We start from the raw sequence: 20,552 nt of genomic DNA, 5'->3' as shown, positions 1-20,552 counted from the left end.
AGCTTGCTAAAACAGACAAAAAGCTAAGGTGCACAGTTATGCAGTATCATCTCTCTGCTATACTACATCAGCTTTAATGCCTACCTAGACACATTCTCCACTACAGCACTAATACCTCCCCGTAACTCTAGCCGTTTGGTCATAGAGTTGTAGTTCAATAGTGTGAGCAATTGAGGAACATAAGTCTTGCGGTCTTGGGGTTCTTGAATTCTTCATGCAATACTGAGTAATAGTCGAGGGCAATTGCTCAAATTTAGCAACCAACAGTTAATTTTCTGTTAAGTTCAAGGCTTCAATAATCAGACAGTAGCAATTTCTCAAACAATAGTACAAGTAAAACGTAGTACAAAATAGGAATTGAGTCAATTGACACAGCAAACAATAACGAAATCAAACATTATCTTAAAAGATGCCTTCATAAAAATAAAAAAAAATAAAAAAAGAGATACAGTATTGTTCATATGATAACAAAAACCAACACAAAAAGTATTACAGAAAAATATGTTTTTATTTTCCATATTGAATTCTGACATTACTTGCAGAACATTCAAGTGATAATGACAAGTAGTTTTACAAAAAGAAATCATATTCGCGCAAAAATTCTCCATAATCAATCAAGATAAGGCTATCTTTCTAAGTATGTATGATTACATGTGGACAATAGGTACAACAATGGGGTTGTCAACTTGTCATTTACAAGCATAATTTGGTGCTATTCGGCTCAGAGTCCAGGAACGCAAGGAGAAAAAAAAAATCCATGAGTCCAGAAGCTCATACCTAACAAGGTGAATATGTCGGAGCAGATCAGGCATATCATTGCTTTCTCTGATTTCCAGCAAGGCAGCAACAATTAAGATGTATTATGATTCTTATTGTAAACCGCTTACACTCATGGCACTGACAACCCTAAATGACAGGAAGATCAGGTACAGGGATATAAGACCAATACCCAACATTTTACTGGGTCGCATATCTTTCTTGAGTAAGATCACAATCGCCCAAATAAGCCCAACTAACAGAAAGCCAATTGTGTAGAACAAGCTACTGTCTTTGGGAACTATATATGAAGCAGGCCTAGCTGACCAGGCACCGTGCAGCAATGAGATCCCCAACCCGATCAGTGTGTTAAACATAGGACCAGCATAGCACCCTGACAAGGCAATCTGCACACCATCCCCACCATTCAATGCCAATGCAACATTTGAGACCAGATCTCCCATAGAGTTCCCCCATGCCAAAACAGTCAATCCAAGAATTGATGGGTTGATTCCCAAAATAATGCCCAGTGCCACCAAAACACCAACAAGTTCACTTGCAATCATGTAGAACCACACAATACTCATAAAGAAACCTCCGAGAACCCATGGTAATAAAAATCTCTGTGGTGGATGGTCTGGTATGGTGTAACAGTATGAGAGAACTCCAAGCATGCAACTAGCTGCCAATAAAATAACATAGGCAAAATCTTTGCCTACAGAACCAGGAACATCAACAGTGCTCCATAAAAACACAATGAGAATAGGAGCCAATGTGGCACTCGCAACAGCATATGGCTTTGACCAACTTTTCTCCTCAACCATTGGAATTGTTAACCGTCTTGGAACAGATAAAGGAAGCTCCAAGAGTGAGAACAGCTTGGGGCAGGAAAAAGAAGAGTTCTCAGATTCCACGCGTTCATCATTCCATCCCCAGGGAGGCCTTTCATTTTCTGATTTTAAAGACTGATGTGAGTAAATTGCTACATTGGAAGCCCACATCCACTGTGGTAAAGAAGGATGGAGACGGGGAGCATCATTATCGCTCTCAAAGTCAAGTAGGGGGTTGTAAATAGCATCATCCTCTGAGCCTCCTTGAGCGTAGACACTTCCTTTTACAGGAAGCAATGGGGTGACAGCATCCAGTTTCAGTCTGTGTGCTTCCTTTCTCAATAACTCATTTGCAGCAACAGCGAATGCATAGAGAACATATACCATTAAAAAACAAATGGCCGCCCCAACAGTAATTCTCCCCACAAACAAAATTAACAAAAGTGACAGGATGGTCACCAGAAAGAAGCTAAGATCCCTGATAAAGCATCTCCGATCAATTTGAACCTGCTTATTAGCCACCAAGAGTGAAACAGTACCAACAACAACACAAGTCACAAAGACCGCCCCACCCAACACACTGTTCAAGCCAACCTCACCAGCACCAGTACCCACAAAAGCTGCTATGCTAGCAAATACATCAGGAGCCCCATTCCCAAGTGGTAGGAGAGTGACTCCCGCAACAGTAGGTGGCAGTTTCAATATATTCGAGAGCTTTTCTAATGAACAACAAAAATAATCGGCTGCAGTATTACCTAGAAGGTAAAACAATGCCGCGAGCCAAACACCTAACACTGCATAACCCAATAGCTTAAATCTCTGGCAATCACAGTAAAAGAACTGCAAGTAATCAAAGAACCCACTAGTCGAGCACTCCGAATGCGCCTTTAAATACTCACAGGGAGAATCAAAACCCACATGATCCCTTAACCCAACACATAACACAGCATTTTCTTCACTCAGTTCATTATCTAGAACAACAGACCCATTACCAAAATTCGTTGAATTAACCCTAATTTCAGCTGTCTTACGCCGGATTAATTCCATATGAACCGATCCATCGACAGAATTAAGATGAACAGGCCACCGATTACTAATCACAGAAGATTGCCTAAGTAAAGGGTTTCTAATGACATCTTCTCTGTTGAAGAAAAAGAAAAATAGGATCACAGCACATAATCCATTGAAAATCCCACGAAATTGGGATCTTCTTCTAGGATGAAAAATACCCAATTGTTCCATTTCTTGAGCTGCAACTAATTACATCGAACAAAATTGGAAGAATTCTAGGGTTTCAATTTGGGGAAAATTGAAACCCTAGTGTATCAAAATGTACTAAAATTAATACAAAATGGATTGAAACAAAGTTCAATCCTATAAATTCTTGGCAATAATGAAGAACACAAAGAAATTCACTTTGATTGATCTGCCTTACTCAAAAAAACTTGTTCTGGTATTACAAACTTAATTGCTTGAACATCGAATTTCTTGAATTAAATTCGTTTTCTGGGAATCTCTGTCTTCCTATTTTGGGGGTGAAGTTAGCAAGAATTATTGGATGATTCGAAGATTACAACCCCTGAAAATTCTTGGAAATTCTGGGTTTTTCACTAATTTGGTTGTTGCTTTGTTGGGTGTGACTTGTGAGAGAGAAGTTAACGTGGTAAACATGACGAGGAAATGATATTCTCTCGACTCGGTTAAACGGTCAAGTTGGACTGTCTTTTGATTTTTGATGTCCATAATTAGAAGTAATCCATTTTGCTTATTTGAAGCCCGTTTACAAGATCCAACTCACTACAATATAGTAATAGAACATATGGATCAAATTTTGAAACCGCAACCTACACTGCAAACGTAACAATAATATAGTCATGTGAAATCTTGTTAGATTCGTCTTATTGGTAATCAAAGATATTAACAATTCAAAACATGCATTGGCAGACATGAAAAGATAATTGTGCAAGTATTAAAAAAATAAAAAATAAAAATAGAGGAAGTATTTTTTTTTTATTTATTTCGATTTCCTAGCTTGGGGAGAAATAAAGTATCCTCATTGACGTGGGATCCTAGGTTAGCCTATACCCTCCCTATATAAGAGGGTTTAGGCTTAGTGGAAAATTATAATTGATTTTTGTGAGAAGAAAATCATCAAGAGAATTATTATCTTATTTTATAGAAACTTAATACTCCTTAAAACAATATTTTATTTGAGGTAAATTTCCTCATAAACACTCTCTTTTATTATCGTGTTTTGCTATTGATTTTATATTGTGTTTGAGATTAAGTTCCCAATTCGTTCTAGTACAAACATCTGTTATAACACCAACATTACAACCCTTGTGCTATCATCAATCTCCATTATTCATCTTCTATAAAGTTAGGTTACTTTATCAAAATCCACATAAAAAAAAATTGCAAATAATTGCAAAGGATAATGCAAAATACAAAACTAATGTAGCCATGTAGGTGCATTGTCACAGACTCACAGTCTCATCCAAGAGTTCTAATATGATACGGCAGTCCCCACTTAAAGCTGCCTATATATAACATCATTGATTTCTTCCCATCTCTTCGATTATATATAAACTCCAATTCTAACCATCTCACTCACTCAACCTTTTCTAGTTTCATACGACAAACAAAAAATAGAGAAAATTAAAAGTATGAATTATTAATCTTTTTGATATTTTCCTTCATCCCCTTTATAGAATTTCTGAAAATGTGATTAATTTTTATTTGGGTTTTTTTTTTTTTTTTTTTTTTTTTTTTTTTTTTTTTTGCAGAATTGCAAGGATGAGTTTTGCAAAGAAAGAGTATGAATTTCTGAAGGAGATTGATATTAGCCCACGTAATATCGGCTGCTATGTGAGCGGCAATTGGAAAGCTAATGGTCCTGTTATCTCCACTATTAATCCTGCCAACAATCAGGTATAACCCATTTCTTCAATTTCTGTTATTTAATTTATTTTTTGATCAATTGATGTAGGCTAAACATCTGAAATTCTGATGAATTTAACATCTGGGTTTTTTTTTATTTGAATTTACTATTGAATTGGGTTTTGATTATCATTTTTTTTTGTGTGTGTGTGTGATGACTGATGAGTCGTAAATTTATCATGATTTTCTGAACTCAAAGTTTAGGTTTCTGACTTTTGTTTGATGTTATAAATTATACCCATTCCTTAAAGTTTTGGTCTTTCTTCATGATTCTGTTTATCCCGAAAATTAAATAAAAATTGCTGTTGTTGATCAATTGATGGGATGAGGGGCATTAGTGAAAGTAGTTTTGTTGAGCAGTCTGCTGTATTTCTTGTTTATTTTATCTGTTTATATATTTGTTGATCTTGGTTAATCTGTCCATTTCAGAATAATAGGCTGTGTTTTGACTTTGGTTGTCCAATCTTGTGAAATTTGATCCATATGTTCTATTACTATATTGTAGTGAAACTGTGAAAGTTATTGGAGTATAAACTATAAACTAGTTATTTAGTAAAATTAAACATTTCACTTGATAATTAGTTACATTTGTTGATAGATGGTCAAACAACTCAAAATCAACGAACTTATGGTAATGAAGGTGTTATGTTTTGTTTTCCGAAAAGCGGGAAGTCTGTATGATTTTATTGTTGATTGATGGGAAGTGCCGAAAGAGATGAGCTATGTTGCACATACTCGGATTTGGGTGTCGTGTTTGACATGGTGTCGGATCCTCCAACACTCCAGATTTTATGAAAAAAAATTATATTAGGCCACTATGTAATTAGGTGTCATGTCGTGTCAAAGTGTGAGAATCCGATACGCGACAGTAACATAGGAGAAGAGAGTGTTTAATTGCTTGTTTTTTGAAATTTGCTTTGGTGTTGATTCAGCCAATTGCTGAAGTCGTGGAGGGTTCTTTGGAGGATTATGAGGAAGGCCTGAAAGCCTGTGCAGAAGCGTCAAAGATGTGGATGCAGGTGGTTAATACAGTCCTTTTGTCTTATATTTGTTTTGGCTTCAGCAATATTTTTGTATTGGAATTTAGACATCATATTTGTTACATTATTTTGACTTGTTTTGATTGCTTTTACCTTGTCATAAGATGCCTGCCCCAAAAAGAGGTGAAATTGTTAGACAGATTGGTGATGCTTTGAGAGCTAAACTCCAGCAGCTCGGACGGTTGGTGTCACTTGAGATGGGAAAAATACTGCCTGAAGGGATAGGAGAAGTTCAGGTATGTTACTTTTATGTAGTTTAGTTTCGCTGTGGTTAAGGTTATTCCGTAAACGACAGAATTAAATCAAGGCTTTTATATTTGCTTAAATTGTATCTATAGAAGTTTTGAGTGGCATGGACCATCAGGGAGTGTGACTACCCAGTTATTCAAAACAATTTGTCTTAGGGTTATTGATTTATTCTGTTGGTTCTTGGAACTGCTGTTAAACAACTAGATAAGGAGAGGGATGTCTAGCGATGATTTTGAAGTATATAGTCTATAATAATAATAATAATACTTCTGGCCTTCTGTACAATATTGATCTATATGGAGTATGGACACTGTATTCTATTTGTAGTCTTGCTCGTGATCAAATTAATATTTGGAAGCCATATAGATCTTATGAATAACAAAGCCAAAATACGCTCTCTCCCTTCACGTTTTGTTTTCATGTTCTGAGCCCTTTTGTGCTTTCTGCTTCTCACTTAAGTGTTACATTAGTATTATCATCATACTTGGGTATACTTTTCTTAACTACTGAATTAATGGCATGTGCAGGAGATTATTGATATGTGTGACTTTTCTGTGGGGTTAAGTCGACAACTAAATGGCTCAATTATTCCTTCAGAACGTGAGTAAAAAATTATTCTTGTAACTGTATTGAATAAAAGACGTGTTTTGGTAATACATGTAGTGGAAGTTGTGTAATCATCTTATTGAAAAGATAAGCATATAGGCTCTATGTATTTAAAAGGCTCAATCTCCATTGTGATTGATAGTAAATTCTTTTTTCCTTTATTTGAAAAATGGAGGTTCTTACTTTTAATCTACAGTCAGCCATGTTTCCCCCATCTAACACCAGTTACTTTCTATAACAGGTCCTAATCATGCAATGCTGGAGGTCTGGAATCCCCTTGGGATAGTGGGTGTAATTACAGCATTCAATTTTCCTAGTGCTGTTCTTGGTAAGTCTTCTTCTCTCTCTGGTGAATAAGAAGAAATCTATATTTGCTTTTCAATTGAAGTAAAAAAATCAAAATGTCTTGTCATTTCTTTCTTTTATGTTTAACTGTGTTCGCATCTTGTGTCATATGACATTCTTGCATTGGTTGTATAGGCTGGAATGCTTGCCTTGCACTAGTTTGTGGCAATTGTGTTGTCTGGTAAGTATTATCTTTAACATTCTTCAATATATAGTATGTCATTGTCAAAATTCAGCACCCTTTTCTGTATACTCTCACATGCATTGTGCTCAATGTGACATTTTAATTTGATGATGATGTAATATTAAAAACTAGTCCTTGCTTATCAATAATTACTTTATTTTCACCCCCACCCGCCTCAAAAAGAGAAATTTTTTTGGCTGTAAATGAGTAAATGTTAGGAAATTTCCTATATCGGCATTATTTCTTCCAAATTTTTTGATCTACTTTTCCTCTGTTGGTCTAGTAGAATACCTTTCTGATTAGTCTACACTGATTTGGAGGGAAAAAACGTCTGTCAATAGTGGGATGTTTATTTTAGGCAGGGGGAGGGGAGGGGAGGGGAAGGAGTGGAGAAGAATTGTATAATAGCCACTTTGAGTCTCACAGGAGTTTAGTTGAATTCTCATGTGTATAATCCAATTTAATGCTTTAGATCAGATCTAACACTATGCTTTCCTCTTATCCTTTGTTTCAGGAAAGGTGCCCCTACAACTCCTTTGGTCACCATTGCAATAACCAAGATAATAGCTAGTGTGTTCGAAAAGAATAATTTGCCGGGAGCAATTTTCACCTCCCTTTGCGGTGGGGCTGAGATTGGTGAAGCAATTTCAAAAGATACACGCATCCCACTTGTTTCATTTACAGGAAGTTCTAAGGTAGGTTTTCTTGTATCACTATATTTAAGTTATTCCTTTCATTCAGATATCATTGTCACATAGACACATAGACTAGTTAGGATGTTAAGAAATTAAGTAACTTTTCCTGAAATAGAACTAGATTATATTTGGGATTTCCAGTGAAGTATTGGAGGGCGGATGGAAAAGAAAGGAAGACAACTATATTATAAGACATATAGGATACACCTCTTCTGTTATTTTCAACTTTGCACTACTTGGAGTTTCATGCTTACTAATGCATAACTTTGACCATGAATATCAATAATTATTTTCTAGTGAAAAAAAAAGAAAAAAAAGAAAATTTGATTTTTTAAAAGTATATATTGGAGGAATTTAACAAGATTCCACGCAACTACATAATCCCTTATGTTGCAAAGTATTCTTAAAAAAATATCTATAGTTATCTTCTAGTGAAAAATAAAAAATTTGATCAAAAAAGAGCGTGAATGATGTGAAAGTCCAGATGTTGCAAGCATTAAAAAATAGAGGAAGTATATATTAGTAAACTCATAGTTAACCTGAACTAATAGAGGGTGGGACAACGTAACATTTAATTTCAGAGGGAGGGGGGTAATTTTTCGATATTACTAAGTTTACCCTCTTGTGGTATTTGTTGTTCAGTGTTTCTTTCATGACTTCAACTTAAGTATCTAGGAACTGGGTTGGCTACACATACACATTGATGCAGAAAACAGTTAAAATGTCTTAATGGCCTTTTGACTTTTTTTAAACTCTGCTTATAGTCTTGAACTTAGTTTGTTGACATAACTTTCAATCAATATTGCTAAATTTGGTTAATGAATTGGCTCATAGGCTGTAAAAGTTGGGCTCCAAAGAGTGAACTTGATCATTTTAATGTCAAACACAAACTCACTAGCATTACCCTTGCATGTTAACCATAGGCAAAATTCCACCTTTGGTATTAAGTAAATAAGAGTTAAATATTTTGGTGCACTTGAAGTTTATAAATTTGTTTCACATCGCCAAAGGTCCTTCACAGTTTCTTTTGAAATGTTGATTGGCTATTAACCCAGTCTTTCCTGAAAATTTTATATAAATCTGTATATTAATCCTCAGGGAAATTTTGTTGCTTCAAAGCTTCTACACTTTAAGTTTTCCAAAGGGGTCTATTATGATGGGTTCTTTATGTACCCTATAAATCAAGCTTTTAATTTTACTTCTGCTGCATACTGATGACAGGTTGGTCTGATGGTTCAACAAACTGTGAATCAAAGATTTGGAAAATGCTTGCTTGAATTGAGTGGAAATAATGCCATAATTGTCATGGATGATGCTGATATTAAGCTGGCTGTTCGTTCTATCCTCTTTGCGGCTGTTGGTACGGCTGGTCAACGTTGTACAACCTGCCGTAGACTGGTAATCACATAACTGTTTTCTGAATAACAGATTTTAAGTCAAAAGAGTAGTAAGAGACACTCATTCAAGTTCTACCTTTTTTTTTCCTATTTGCTTAGCTGCTTCATGAAGGCATTTATGAGAAGGTACTTGAGCAATTGCTTGTTGTCTACAAACAAGTGAAGATTGGGGATCCTCTTGAGGATGGTACCTTACTTGGACCATTGCATACTAAAACTTCAAGAGACAACTTTGTGAAGGGAATTGAGGCTATAAAGTCCCAGGTTTGAACTCTTCTAAGTTCTAACCTTATTTGACTTAACTTTTTTCAAAACTTTGACGATTTGACCCCAAGGCCCCAACAAGCTTTGCCAATCACCTTTCAATTTGCATTGAAGATTTTTAACAGAAACAGATGATATACCCAATATTGCTTAGTTAGTGTCTGTTCTAGGCTGCAAATGTTGGTATGTTGTTTGCATTATGACAAGAATAGTGGGTCGTTTCGCATGATAGTCATTGATATCTTTTCTGTAGTCCAGATTTAGGTCACTTACACTTATGGCTTTTTCATCATAGTATGATTTATCATCTTTTTTGCAGGGAGGTAAAATCCTTACAGGCGGTTCAGCCATAGAATCTGAAGGAAACTTTGTTCATCCCACAATTGTTGAAATTTCGCCTGATGCTGATATTGTAAAAGAAGAGTTGTTTGCTCCTGTACTTTATGTTATGAAATTCAAGGTGAATATTCTTGTTGTGTTCAGTAGTCTACATGTCGAATTTATCATACGTTGTTATCCTTGAAACTGTTTGTAAATTCTCAGTTATGTCAACATAAGTAATGGACCATCTGTGTATGCAGACTCTTCCAGAAGCAATAGAAATAAACAACTCTGTTCCGCAAGGTTTAAGTAGCTCTATCTTCACTCAGAGACCCGAAGCTATCTTCAAATGGATTGGGTTAGTTCAGTTCAATTACTGGTTTCTATGCAGGAGAATCTACTATAACCAGACAAAATGTTAACAAGCGCATATATATTGAAACCTGGGATCCTCGGACTTTCTCAAATTACATATTTGGTTTTGTTGCAGGCCTTTAGGAAGTGACTGTGGCATCGTGAATGTAAATATACCAACTAATGGTGCTGAAATTGGTGGTGCTTTTGGGGGTGAAAAGGCAACTGGAGGTGGTAGGGAAGCAGGAAGTGACTCTTGGAAGCAATACATGAGACGTGCAACATGGTATACAACTTATTCAACTTTACTTTTCATTGCTTTATCCTTTCTCATGAAGTGTCACTAATCTAATTTGACATCCATTGCAGCACAATTAATTATGGGAGTGAATTGCCCCTTGCACAGGGAATCAACTTTGGCTAGATCATCCATCCGAGGTAGGTAAAATCTCCTACTTACAATGACTGTTACTATAGGTGATAAGCTGATAATCACACTGTAATAATACGTTTCCTTTTTCCGAACCTGCAGGGTAATGAAGGTGCTTTACTTGTAGCATCATGCAACAAAGGGGTACGGGGGGAAATCTTTTACAAGTATATGTTATTAGTGTTGTATCTTAATGAATATTCATACAACTCTTTATGTGCAATTTTTTTTTTTTTTTTTTTTTGGTGTTTAGAGAGCCACAAGGGCGGGGGTGAGAATCGATCCCAGGACCTCCTAGAATCGGGAGGAAAGCTCTAACCACTTGAAAAAGTTGGTAATTTGATCGTTTTTACTGTCCAATCAGCTTGACTATAAAGAATACATTTTTGTGAAACGAAAATTAAAATTAGAACGGGAGATTATTACAGTATGCATTCACCAAATATGTATGTTTGCACTCTTTAACTCTTGGTTATTGGATGAGGGAAGTATCGTGCATCGTTGCTACTTCCCACAGTTGCAATGCTTATGAACTCTAAGAAAAATTTATCTCTTATGAACTTATATGCATCATAAAAAGTTGTTTAAGAATCAATTAACTGTACTAAAATGAGCTGGTATTAGGAAGAAAATGTTTACAATTTCTCAACATTTTTTTTTTTTTTTTTGAAACCATAATAATTCAAAAAGAAATATACTCTTTAAGTATTAGGTACATACTTCATAGTAACAATACTTTTAAATGGGGGTTTATAAGTTATAAACTTATGACCATTATTATATTTTCTTAAACAAATGGTCATCTTAAGTTCTAAACCACTACAAAAAGAAAAAGGAACCAAAAAAAAAAAAAAAAAACTCCCCATGAATAGTATATTGATTCAATGTAACTGAGCGGTTTATTACAATATTGCTACATCAAAAAATAAATTCCCTTTGTGCATCAGATTAGTCCATGTAGGTTCGGTGTTAGGCGTCAATTTTTTTATTTTTGATTCAGCTTAAAACTACTTAGGCCAGTAGCGGTTGTAGCTTTAAAACCGGTTTCAAAAAAGACACCGCCTTTTACTATTAACAGGTCTCCTTGCCTCCTTTCTTTCCTTAGCCAAAAGCTAAAATTGTTAAATTCAAAGAGATCTATTTCAATAATAACTGGTCTCTTTTCCTCTTTTAAAAAAATAAAAATAAAATCATGAATATTATTAGCGGTTTTAAGCTAGACCAAATACTAATTCTACATGGACAATACTTTGAGAGTTTGTTTTTAAAGTAGTGTATAATGACAATTTATTTTTGTTTCAACAATATTGATATAAATCGCTTGTGTTTTTCTTAAATATGCAATAATGGTGAGATAAATAATCCAACTGAACACAATTTCCCCTGACATAACTCATCCACCATTTTTATCAAGCCATGCCTATTTCCCATGCCCATATTGGTTAAAGCAGAACACTCCCTACATTGCACACAATACCACCAATTTCTACATGAAATGGGTTAAGGTTAACATCTTAGGTCAATGTATCAGGTTTAGGTTTGATTTTAGATCAATTTTAGATTGTGTGCTAAACCGCTAGTACTACTGTAGTTTAATATTAGATTATTAGTAAGGACGTACGGTGCAAAATATGAGAATTATGTCAAATCGAGTCAAATTTGAATTCAAATAAGGTTGAATTAGATTTCTCTGAACAATTCCAAGTTGTCCCATTGGGTAGAGATTGTCACTACTACTTTATTTGGTTTATTTAATTTTGACCGAAATTAATTTATTCGAATTTATTTCATTTTTTTTAAACTAATTTTATTTTATTAGAATTTTCGGAATTGATTTTGCTTTAACTTATTATTATTATTATTATTTTTTAATAAAAAAAAAAAAAAAAAAAAAAAAAACATTTGTACACTTATTTTATTAAGATTTAAAAAAAAAAGTTAAGAAATTTTAAATTCACAAAACTCTTAAAACAAAGTCTAGACTATTCAGTACACGCTACACGGTACACCGTCTTCTTCTTTGTTAGAGAAAATCAATCGTAAATTTTCTCTCTCATCTGAAAGTTGTTCGACAAATCAATGGATTCCGACGTAGTTATGGTTCCCGCCGGCGAGGGTTCCAGCGCCGCCGGCCCTTCTTCCAAGAAACCCAAACGTTTCGAGATCAAAAAGTGGAACGCCGTCGCTCTTTGGGCTTGGGGTAATTCTACTCTTCTTCAACCCTATTTTTCAATTTCCCCTAATTTCTCCCATATTTCCGATTGATTCATTTCAATTTTTCTTTCTTCTTTTTGCAGATATTGTTGTCGACAATTGTGCTATTTGTCGTAATCATATTATGGATCTTTGTGAGTTTAAATTTTCAATTTTTTGGGCGTTTTCGTTAGTTAGGGTTTACGTTTTTGAATCTAATTTTTTTGTTTGTCTTTTGATGATGAATTGATTTTAGGTATTGAATGCCAAGCTAATCAAGCTAGCGCTACGAGTGAGGAGTGCACTGTTGCCTGGGGTATGATTTTTTCTCTTTTTTAATTTTTGTCGCAATTTTTATGGTTTTTGTTTTTATGTGTTAGTTTATGGAATTGTAATTTGAATGTTATAGCCAATTTGTATGATTCTATTGTCAAATCTTTGAAAAATTTAATTGCAGAAAGAATTACATCTCTACTAATTGATTTTGGTTTTGTTGATTAGTTTTTTATGCTTGTTGTGATCCTTGTTTCCTTTGAACTTCGTATATTGTTGGATTATGTTTTGACTGTGTCCGATTATGGTGAATAGTGTATTCCTCTAATTCGAGCTATTCTCTTTTTCGTCCGAGTACCAATTTCTGTATTTCTTATTGTTTTGATGGTCGTATACTAGATAAGATAATGGTTGTTGGAATGTTGGATCTTACATTCTTACCTGCTGCCTTGAGTATCTTTAACCATTGACCTTGATTTGGGAGGTCATATAGTTTGTGAATCAGACAGTTGAGTGATTTTCCTGTTTGTCATTTAGGAACTTTTTTCGGAGTTGGAGACACTAAATTGTCAGTATGATGAAATGGGACTTTAGAAGTGATTACTGTTTACTTGTGTATTTAATCTAAGGGCTACACACTTAATTATGACTTATGGTGCATTTGAGATTTTTGTAAGGGATATGTCTCACCTAGTTTTGGTAGATACAAGTGAGACCTTTAAAGACGAATGAATGTTGGAAACTAGGTTGACATAGGTCATACTTTGATATTGCTAGGACAGTTATGTTGGTTCATTAAAGTAGCTGTTATGTGTCGATTCAGTACTACAATATATTTCAAAATTTTACATCAATAAGCAGATAAAAAAAAAAAAGGTTTAATGTAAATTTAAGATCAATAGGATGGTTGAAGTTGACTTCCTTTACCTTTATTCATCAGAATCTTCAAATGCTGGTTTCTTAAGTACTTAAAATCTACTTTTCTGGGTTACGTATAGATTACCGTTGAAGCGACCTTTTATTCTAAGGTAGTAGTTGCTGGTGTGGCTTAAAATGTCAATGTCTGGGAGTAGATTGTCTTCTGTTTTAGAGTTTATGAGAAAGGATCTTAAATTTTTTTATAATATCATCCAATGGTCCAAGAAGTGATAAGCCTTGTTAATTTGTTATATTGTTGGATAGTTTTCTTTTCCTTTATGTGGCCTTCTTGTGATGTGGGAAAGATAGTGAAAATAATCAAGCTACTTTTGTTAGTGGATACAATTGTCCTTCATATTCTTATGGAGCTTTAGTTGAGAACTTGTCATCGGGTGCGATCCCTAAGTCCAATTCCTCAGATTGAATTTGTAAACCATATCTTTAAACTGTAAACTTTTCACATGACCATCATTTGATTAGTTCCTGATGTCAAATATATCATGACTGTGATGACTCAATTTTATAACTTATGCGCTGTCATTGTATTCTTATGGCTCTAAGAAGATTAGAAAAAACTTGTAAATCTTCAAATTGTAAATGTTTCATGTGCCATTATTTTATTAGTTATTGATGTCAAATATATTATCTCTATCATATATCTCATGGGCTGTCATTGTATTCTTATGGCTCTAGGCAAAGGAGATAAACTTTGTAACCTATTGTTCTCTATTATTTACTGGTCACTGGTGTTTATGAATCTAATTTGCTTCTCTTATTCTTTTCATCTTTTGCACTTGGTGGCAGGTGTTTGCAACCATGCCTTCCATTTCCATTGCATCAGCCGTTGGTTAAAAACTCGTCAAGTCTGCCCATTAGGTATGTGGTGCTGTAGCCTGTTTACTTGTCTCTGTTTATTGCCTTTCTGGTCTTTTCAATCTTTGAAATGCTTAGACAGCTGAAGGTTTCTCCTTTTGTTTTCTGTGTGCAGATAATAGTGAGTGGGAGTTTCAGAAATATGGCCATTAGTTTTGGTTTTGTGGAATGTGTAGAGCGGCTTTCTTCAGCTCATTTGGGGGTGGTCAGTGGAGATTTTGTAACCAAAAAAAGAAAAAGATAAAAAACGGTTTCATCAAATTGTCTCTTTTTTTTTTTTTTTTCGCGGTTGAAGTTGTGAAGAATGTTGTAACGTTTCCCGAGTTGCCTTGAAGTCTTGAGATTACATGCTCTGGACAAGCACTTGGTCATCTGTGTAACCTTGACTCTGAAATTAGATTGTTTCTACTTATGGATAAATGATAATGATTCCAATGCTATCCTTGAAAAGTTGAAAAGCTGCTACATTTTCTTTTCCATTTGATCAATGTTACTACTTGCTCTGGCTTGGATTTAAGTTAGACAATCCCCACTAATGGTTGAAAACCATGAAGATTGGAGAAGTGTACAGCGTTACTGTTTTTTTTTTTTTTTTTTTTTTTAAATATTAATTTATATTTTAAAAAAATGTCAGTACCCAGGCCGTATGCCCGTATCTATACCTGAAAATTTTTAAACATGCCGTTTTCTATCCTTATTTCGGTCCCTGTACCTATATATGTCCCCATACATTATCTTGTATGAAGGAGTATGGAATGTTATAGGGAATGTAAGCACTAATAGATCACATTAGGTGAAATTTGTTATATACACTCAGGTGTATCGTACACCCAACTAATTCGAGGGTAGTTTTTGCTCTTCATTTGATGATTAAATGAAAAACAATCAAGAACTACTTGCATACATAAGAAGAGTAATGAACCAATATATGAAATTAGATAATGTGATTTAAATAAATCTAATCTTTGACCGATTTATTTTTTAATGTAGGGCGTGTTCGGCAAAATATAGCTGTGAAGGTAGCTGTAGCTGTGGAGGTAGCTGTTAGCTGTGTAGGTAGCTGTTAGCTATCAACAAGCTGTTAGCTGTGAAGATAAATAATTTAGATATGAGTGTTCGGTAAAGTAGTGGTTGACTAGCTGTTACATATAAAAATCAATATTTTATTTTTAAAACTATAGATTAAATTTTCAACAGCTACTTGAAAAGCTACCTCTAATTTCAAAAGCTAATAAATCTAACTTTTCACAAAAGCTACCTCCACCACTAAAAGCTACCCTAACCACTACTTTGCCAAACACTCACATTTTTTGTGGTCAAACCACTAAAAGCTACTCAAAAGCTAACGCCGAACACGCCCCTAATCCTTTGATAATTCCACAGTAATACAAGCTTTACGGGATGTTTTATTAGACCAAGCAAGTCATTTAACTTATAACATTAATGGCTTGTTGTGATTTATTGAGCTGAATTGAATTGAACTGAATTGATTGAAGATGAGATGAACCGAACTGAACTGAACTGAATTGTTTATTACGAAGTATGAGGTAAGAAAATAAGAAACTGAACTGAACTAAACAGATTGGAGCTGAACTGAACTGAAATTAAGCTGAAGAGAACAGGTCCTAAGTCACCTGCCACGTGTTGCGTTATCATTCGTCCAAAAAATATTCTCAGTTTTTTTTACAAATATTGATTCAACGAAAAAAAAAAAAAAAACATTTTCCCCTTTCTTTTTGTTCCTCCTCCCATTACCTGCCACAATTTCAAGTCAAATCCAGGCTGCCTCCTTTCCCACCCAACTTCCCTTATCCTGCCACCTTCTCTCCCCGCCCCCCCACTTCCCTTTTGGGCAACCTCCCACACCCTGCCCCTTTCTCATTCCCTCTCTGTCATCTTTCCACCACCAACCACCCATCCATCAAAGATGGCTTAAAGATCGGATTATTCAAATCAAATTTGGAAGGATGGTGGGTGAGTGGGTGGTCGATGGTAGAAAGATGATATCTAAATTCATTACTCAGACACCAAGTATTAGTTCTAAGTTCTACTTCAAAACACGAAGTCACTAAAAAAAATCTTTAAAAATCTTGAATTTTAAAACACATCAAACAGAGGGAAAAAATCGTAAATCCTAACATCTTATGCGGCTTGTTTCTTCAACTTAACAAGCTCATGCCCTAAATAAGTAACTTTCTGCAGAAATCAAAACAGGAAAGATGAATCTACACCATGATAGAGTATGAAAAAAAAGGTAAAACGGAGGATATGTCATTTTAAGAATGGCAATTGTTGTCTTCAAATACGAACAACAAAAAAGGAAGTTTTAAACTAACACTTTTAATATAGAGTTCAATCCAACATGTAGTTAAACAAGACAACAAGAGCACAAGCATGCTAATTATTTGAGTTAAGCACACAATCAGGTACTCAATTCTTTAAAATTTCACCTTTTAGGTACTCAATTATTTTTACTTTGCTTTTGGGTAGGGCTGGCAAAAGGTGACCCGACCCGACAACCCGACCCGAACCCAACCCGAAATAAATGGGTTTTGATAGAGATTTTCAACCCGTTTATGTAATTGGGTCAACCCGAACCCGACCTGAAGTTAAATGGGTCGGGTTCAGGTTGAAAATCCCAACCCGAAACCAACCCGCATAAACCCGTTTATTTAATTGGGTCGGTTTCAGGTCGGGTCAACCCGAACCCAACCCGCTTAACTTAAAACCCTAATTTTAAAATATGGGCCAAGCCCAAATTATCTAACCCTAAGCTAATTTCCTCTTTCTCTCGCCGCTTTCTTTCAGACTTTCACTCAAACTCTCTCTCTTCTCAGTTTCTCTCTCTTTTCTCTCTCTAACTCTTGAAGATTGAAATAAAAATTCTTGAACCTTGAAGATTGAAGCTTCATCTCAAACATTCTGAAGGTAATAATCCTATTATTCGATTTTTTATGAGTTTGTTTGCTCATGAGTCATTTGTTTATGCAATTTCCTTGATTTGGTTATGCAATTTTCAGATTTCTTTGATTTTTTAAGCGATTTTTTGCTATTATGGTTTATGTATGCTTTGTTTATGTGATTTAATCATTTAATGTTGTTCGTTTGTTATTTTCTTACTCTGCAATTTCTTTCGAAGATTTGATTTGTTATTTACTTATTTTGCGATTATTTGCGATTTGTTTATGCGATTTTTTGCCCTGATTTGATTTTCTCACTCTGCAATTTCATGAGTTTGATTCTTTATGTCATGACTCATGAGTTTATACTTCTGTTTTTCATGTTTATACTTCGGATATGAGTGTAATTCTTTTTTTAATTTATTCACAGATGGCTAATAGCCCTAATCCTGATGAACCCATTGATCTTCCAGATTCTGATTCAGATGATGAAGTTTCTGATTCTCATCAAACGAAATCAAAGAAGAAAACCTCTAATGTCACCTCGCTGAATAAGCCTGGAATTCATTTCAAGCGCCAACGAAACTGTTATTTTGGACATGTATTTGGTTTTCTAGTTGAACTTTTATTTGCCTACTTGGAAGTATTTTGGACATGTAACTCTTGAATTATGTTGTTAAGTTATGTTTGCTTGAATTATGTGTTGAATTTGAAGTCTTGAATACTTGAATCTTACAGGTTAAAGAAATTAGTCAAATTACAGGTTAAAAAAAATTATAGTATAAAGAAATTAGTAAATTACAGGTTTTTATTTTATTTTTTTTTAATTAAAAAAAAATCAGATTTAGGCGGGTCGGGTTCAGGTCGACCCGTTTATAATCAGGTCGGGTTCAGGTTGGTTATTTTGACCTGTTTAAGTAAACAGGTCGGGTTCAGGTTGGGGGGTCCTGACCCGTTTATGTAAACAGGTCGACCTGAACCCGACCCGACCCGACCTGTTTGCCAGCCCTACTTTTGGGTACTGAGTTAAGAATTCAGGCCAAAAAAAATTAAATCAACCAAAGAATTGAGTATCTTGGGTTAAAGAATTTAGTACCCTTGGTTAAGTATGTGGGCCCCACCTGATTAAAAAATTAATATTTATATAAAAAAATGTATTAAATTAGACTAAGAAACTAGCCGTTGGTTTCTCTATTTAAAGAGGCATGAACCTAGCAGAAAATGCATCAAAAACAGCAAGAAAATTCATCAAAAAATTTTCTTAGTGTAAACCTGCAGGCATTCGATTAAAAGAAACAGATGGGCAGTCCTCCATCCACAGCTGCTCCTCAATCAAATTGAGGGAAAGTTTTGCTTAGAATATCATCCACAGCTACCTTATTACAAGTTCTAGACTGAAAAGAAAAGCAACAAACATCAAACAAACTAGCCATGCTTAGAACATCAAACAGACAACAGCAAGTTGATTAGATGAAAGTGAAAAGAAAGATTTGATTTGATTTTGGGTATTGGATACCAAGCATTTGCCGATTTCTACTACTAATAGTAAACAGTTTTTGGTTAAGAAAGTGAAAAGAAATAAAAATCCAAATAAAAAACGATATTTACTGCAGCCAGGATTTGAACATAGAACCTTAATGTCCAATATTTAACCAGTGTTCTACTGTAACTTTTCCTACTAGTAATCAAGTATTGTTACAACAAGAAATTTACTTAAACCTAATATAGCTAGAAACAAACAAATAAAAATATCCTAATGTTTTTTCTTTTATTAGTATTTTTTTAAAAAAAAAGTTTCAGTAGTCAGTATATATGGAAATAAATGTTCTTAATACTAACCACAACAAAAGTTGCATGACAAGGGCCATAAATAATACGAGTATTGAGTAAAATGCTAGCAAACTCTTCATAGTACTAAAATATAATATATTTTTAAGCAACTTGCAAGGTTCATGTATTTCATTGATATTGATATTGATATTTTCATGAAAATTCATACGACTGTCGACATATATAGACTACATGTACACTACTATAAATATGATTGTGCATGCATGATAATTCTCATCACTACAAACTTCTACTCTATATAAACAAGCCTAGTTAGTGTGCATCCCATCTCTTAAAACATTGCTTGAATTCATCCACAATGAATGGTGAAAATCAAACAAAATTTTGCAACCTCATGACGTTTAATCTGCATAAAATCGGGTGGGGCCCATATATTTAACCAAGGGTACTAAATTCTTTAACCCAAGGTACTCAATTCTTTAGTTGATTTAATTTTTTTCACCTGAATTCTTAACTCAGTACCCAAAAGCAAAATAAAAATAATTGAGTACCTAAAAGGTGAAATTTTTAAGAATTGAGTACCTAATTGTGTGCTTAACTCTAATTATTTCAATATTATTGTCAGGATTTGTCACTAATACGAGACACAAATTCAACAAAATTTAGCATCATAAGCCAACATAGACTTAAAATCATAGCATTTAACACAATTAATTAAACTAAAAGGATGATAACACACATCATAATACTCGGAAACCTAACCAAAAATATATGGCTAATCCAAAAAATCAAGACGGTCATCACCGTTGAATTGAAAATAAGGAATTTATCGGATTTCTATAACATTATTGTTTTTAATTATTTGGTTAGCCGTCAAAAAATCAATCAAATTAACCTAAATCATGATTAGTGGTGAATCTAACATTTTATACAAGTGAGTTCAAATTAAATAAATTAAATTATAATTATTTATGTATTAAAAAATTACATGAAACTACTTATATATTATATAATAATTAATAGATTAATCATAATTTTATATTACTTTTTTTCATATTAAATAATTTAATGTTAAATAATCTGTTATTTTTTCGTCTTTCAAATATTTATAACAAGTTTTTTTTTAAAAAAATAAAGTGGGTCAATATCACATTATCTTGAACATAAATTTGTTCATAAGATCGTATTTGGTT

The 20,552-nt window shown here is 34.2% G+C and overlaps 3 protein-coding genes and 1 long non-coding RNA gene across 5 annotated transcripts; 3 read left to right on the top strand and 1 right to left on the bottom strand.

Moving 5' to 3' along the window:
• Positions 1 to 489: 489 nt before the first annotated feature.
• Positions 490 to 3,315, bottom strand: LOC110684396 (cation/calcium exchanger 4-like). Its single transcript, XM_021860851.1, has one exon. It carries the CDS (start codon positions 2,826 to 2,828, stop codon positions 870 to 872), a length of 1,959 nt encoding a protein of 652 aa, XP_021716543.1. The 5' UTR covers positions 2,829 to 3,315; the 3' UTR covers positions 490 to 869.
• Positions 3,316 to 4,110: 795 nt separating this feature from the next.
• Positions 4,111 to 10,854, top strand: LOC110684394 (aldehyde dehydrogenase family 7 member B4). 2 transcript variants are annotated; one of them, XM_021860849.1, is made up of 15 exons: positions 4,111 to 4,250; positions 4,373 to 4,517; positions 5,459 to 5,545; positions 5,671 to 5,802; positions 6,343 to 6,415; positions 6,663 to 6,749; positions 6,902 to 6,947; positions 7,465 to 7,645; positions 8,867 to 9,043; positions 9,142 to 9,306; positions 9,626 to 9,766; positions 9,888 to 9,985; positions 10,118 to 10,267; positions 10,351 to 10,419; positions 10,514 to 10,854. In XM_021860849.1, exons 2-14 carry the CDS (start codon positions 4,383 to 4,385, stop codon positions 10,403 to 10,405), a joined length of 1,527 nt encoding a protein of 508 aa, XP_021716541.1. In that variant the 5' UTR covers positions 4,111 to 4,250; positions 4,373 to 4,382; the 3' UTR covers positions 10,406 to 10,419; positions 10,514 to 10,854. The 2 variants fall into 2 exon arrangements, with proteins under 2 accessions (XP_021716541.1, XP_021716542.1); XM_021860850.1 differs by having other exon boundaries at positions 10,351 to 10,423.
• A 1,516-nt stretch (positions 10,855 to 12,370) lies between these two features.
• Positions 12,371 to 15,147, top strand: LOC110684393 (RING-box protein 1a). Its single transcript, XM_021860848.1, has 5 exons — positions 12,371 to 12,611; positions 12,709 to 12,759; positions 12,861 to 12,920; positions 14,600 to 14,671; positions 14,784 to 15,147. Exons 1-5 carry the CDS (start codon positions 12,491 to 12,493, stop codon positions 14,819 to 14,821), a joined length of 342 nt encoding a protein of 113 aa, XP_021716540.1. The 5' UTR covers positions 12,371 to 12,490; the 3' UTR covers positions 14,822 to 15,147.
• A 1,071-nt stretch (positions 15,148 to 16,218) lies between these two features.
• On the top strand, positions 16,219 to 18,282 carry LOC110684392. Its single transcript, XR_002503760.1, has 2 exons — positions 16,219 to 17,596; positions 17,999 to 18,282. It is a non-coding gene; the product is annotated as an uncharacterized LOC110684392 (long non-coding RNA).
• Positions 18,283 to 20,552: the final 2,270 nt, after the last annotated feature.

Source organism: Chenopodium quinoa, unplaced genomic scaffold, assembly GCF_001683475.1.
Source record: "Chenopodium quinoa cultivar QQ74 unplaced genomic scaffold, ASM168347v1, whole genome shotgun sequence".
Taxonomy (NCBI): Eukaryota; Viridiplantae; Streptophyta; class Magnoliopsida; order Caryophyllales; family Amaranthaceae; genus Chenopodium; species Chenopodium quinoa.
Note: the sequence above shows the minus strand (reverse complement) of the source record. Positions and strands in the feature narration are given on the sequence as shown.

What these genes read in the sequence shown, in the direction of transcription:
- LOC110684396 (XM_021860851.1), bottom strand. Translation starts at nt 2,828, where the DNA reads ATGGAACAATTGGGTATTTTTCATCCTAGAAGAAGATCCCAATTTCGT.
- LOC110684394 (XM_021860849.1), top strand. Translation starts at nt 4,383, where the DNA reads ATGAGTTTTGCAAAGAAAGAGTATGAATTTCTGAAGGAGATTGATATT. An exon ending in TTAATCCTGCCAACAATCAG is followed by an intron (nt 4,518 to 5,458) that starts GTATAACCCATT and finishes GTGTTGATTCAG; the next exon opens with CCAATTGCTGAAGTCGTGGA. An exon ending in CGTCAAAGATGTGGATGCAG is followed by an intron (nt 5,546 to 5,670) that starts GTGGTTAATACA and finishes CCTTGTCATAAG; the next exon opens with ATGCCTGCCCCAAAAAGAGG.
- LOC110684393 (XM_021860848.1), top strand. Translation starts at nt 12,491, where the DNA reads ATGGATTCCGACGTAGTTATGGTTCCCGCCGGCGAGGGTTCCAGCGCC. An exon ending in CGTCGCTCTTTGGGCTTGGG is followed by an intron (nt 12,612 to 12,708) that starts GTAATTCTACTC and finishes TTCTTTTTGCAG; the next exon opens with ATATTGTTGTCGACAATTGT. An exon ending in TCGTCAAGTCTGCCCATTAG is followed by an intron (nt 14,672 to 14,783) that starts GTATGTGGTGCT and finishes TTCTGTGTGCAG; the next exon opens with ATAATAGTGAGTGGGAGTTT.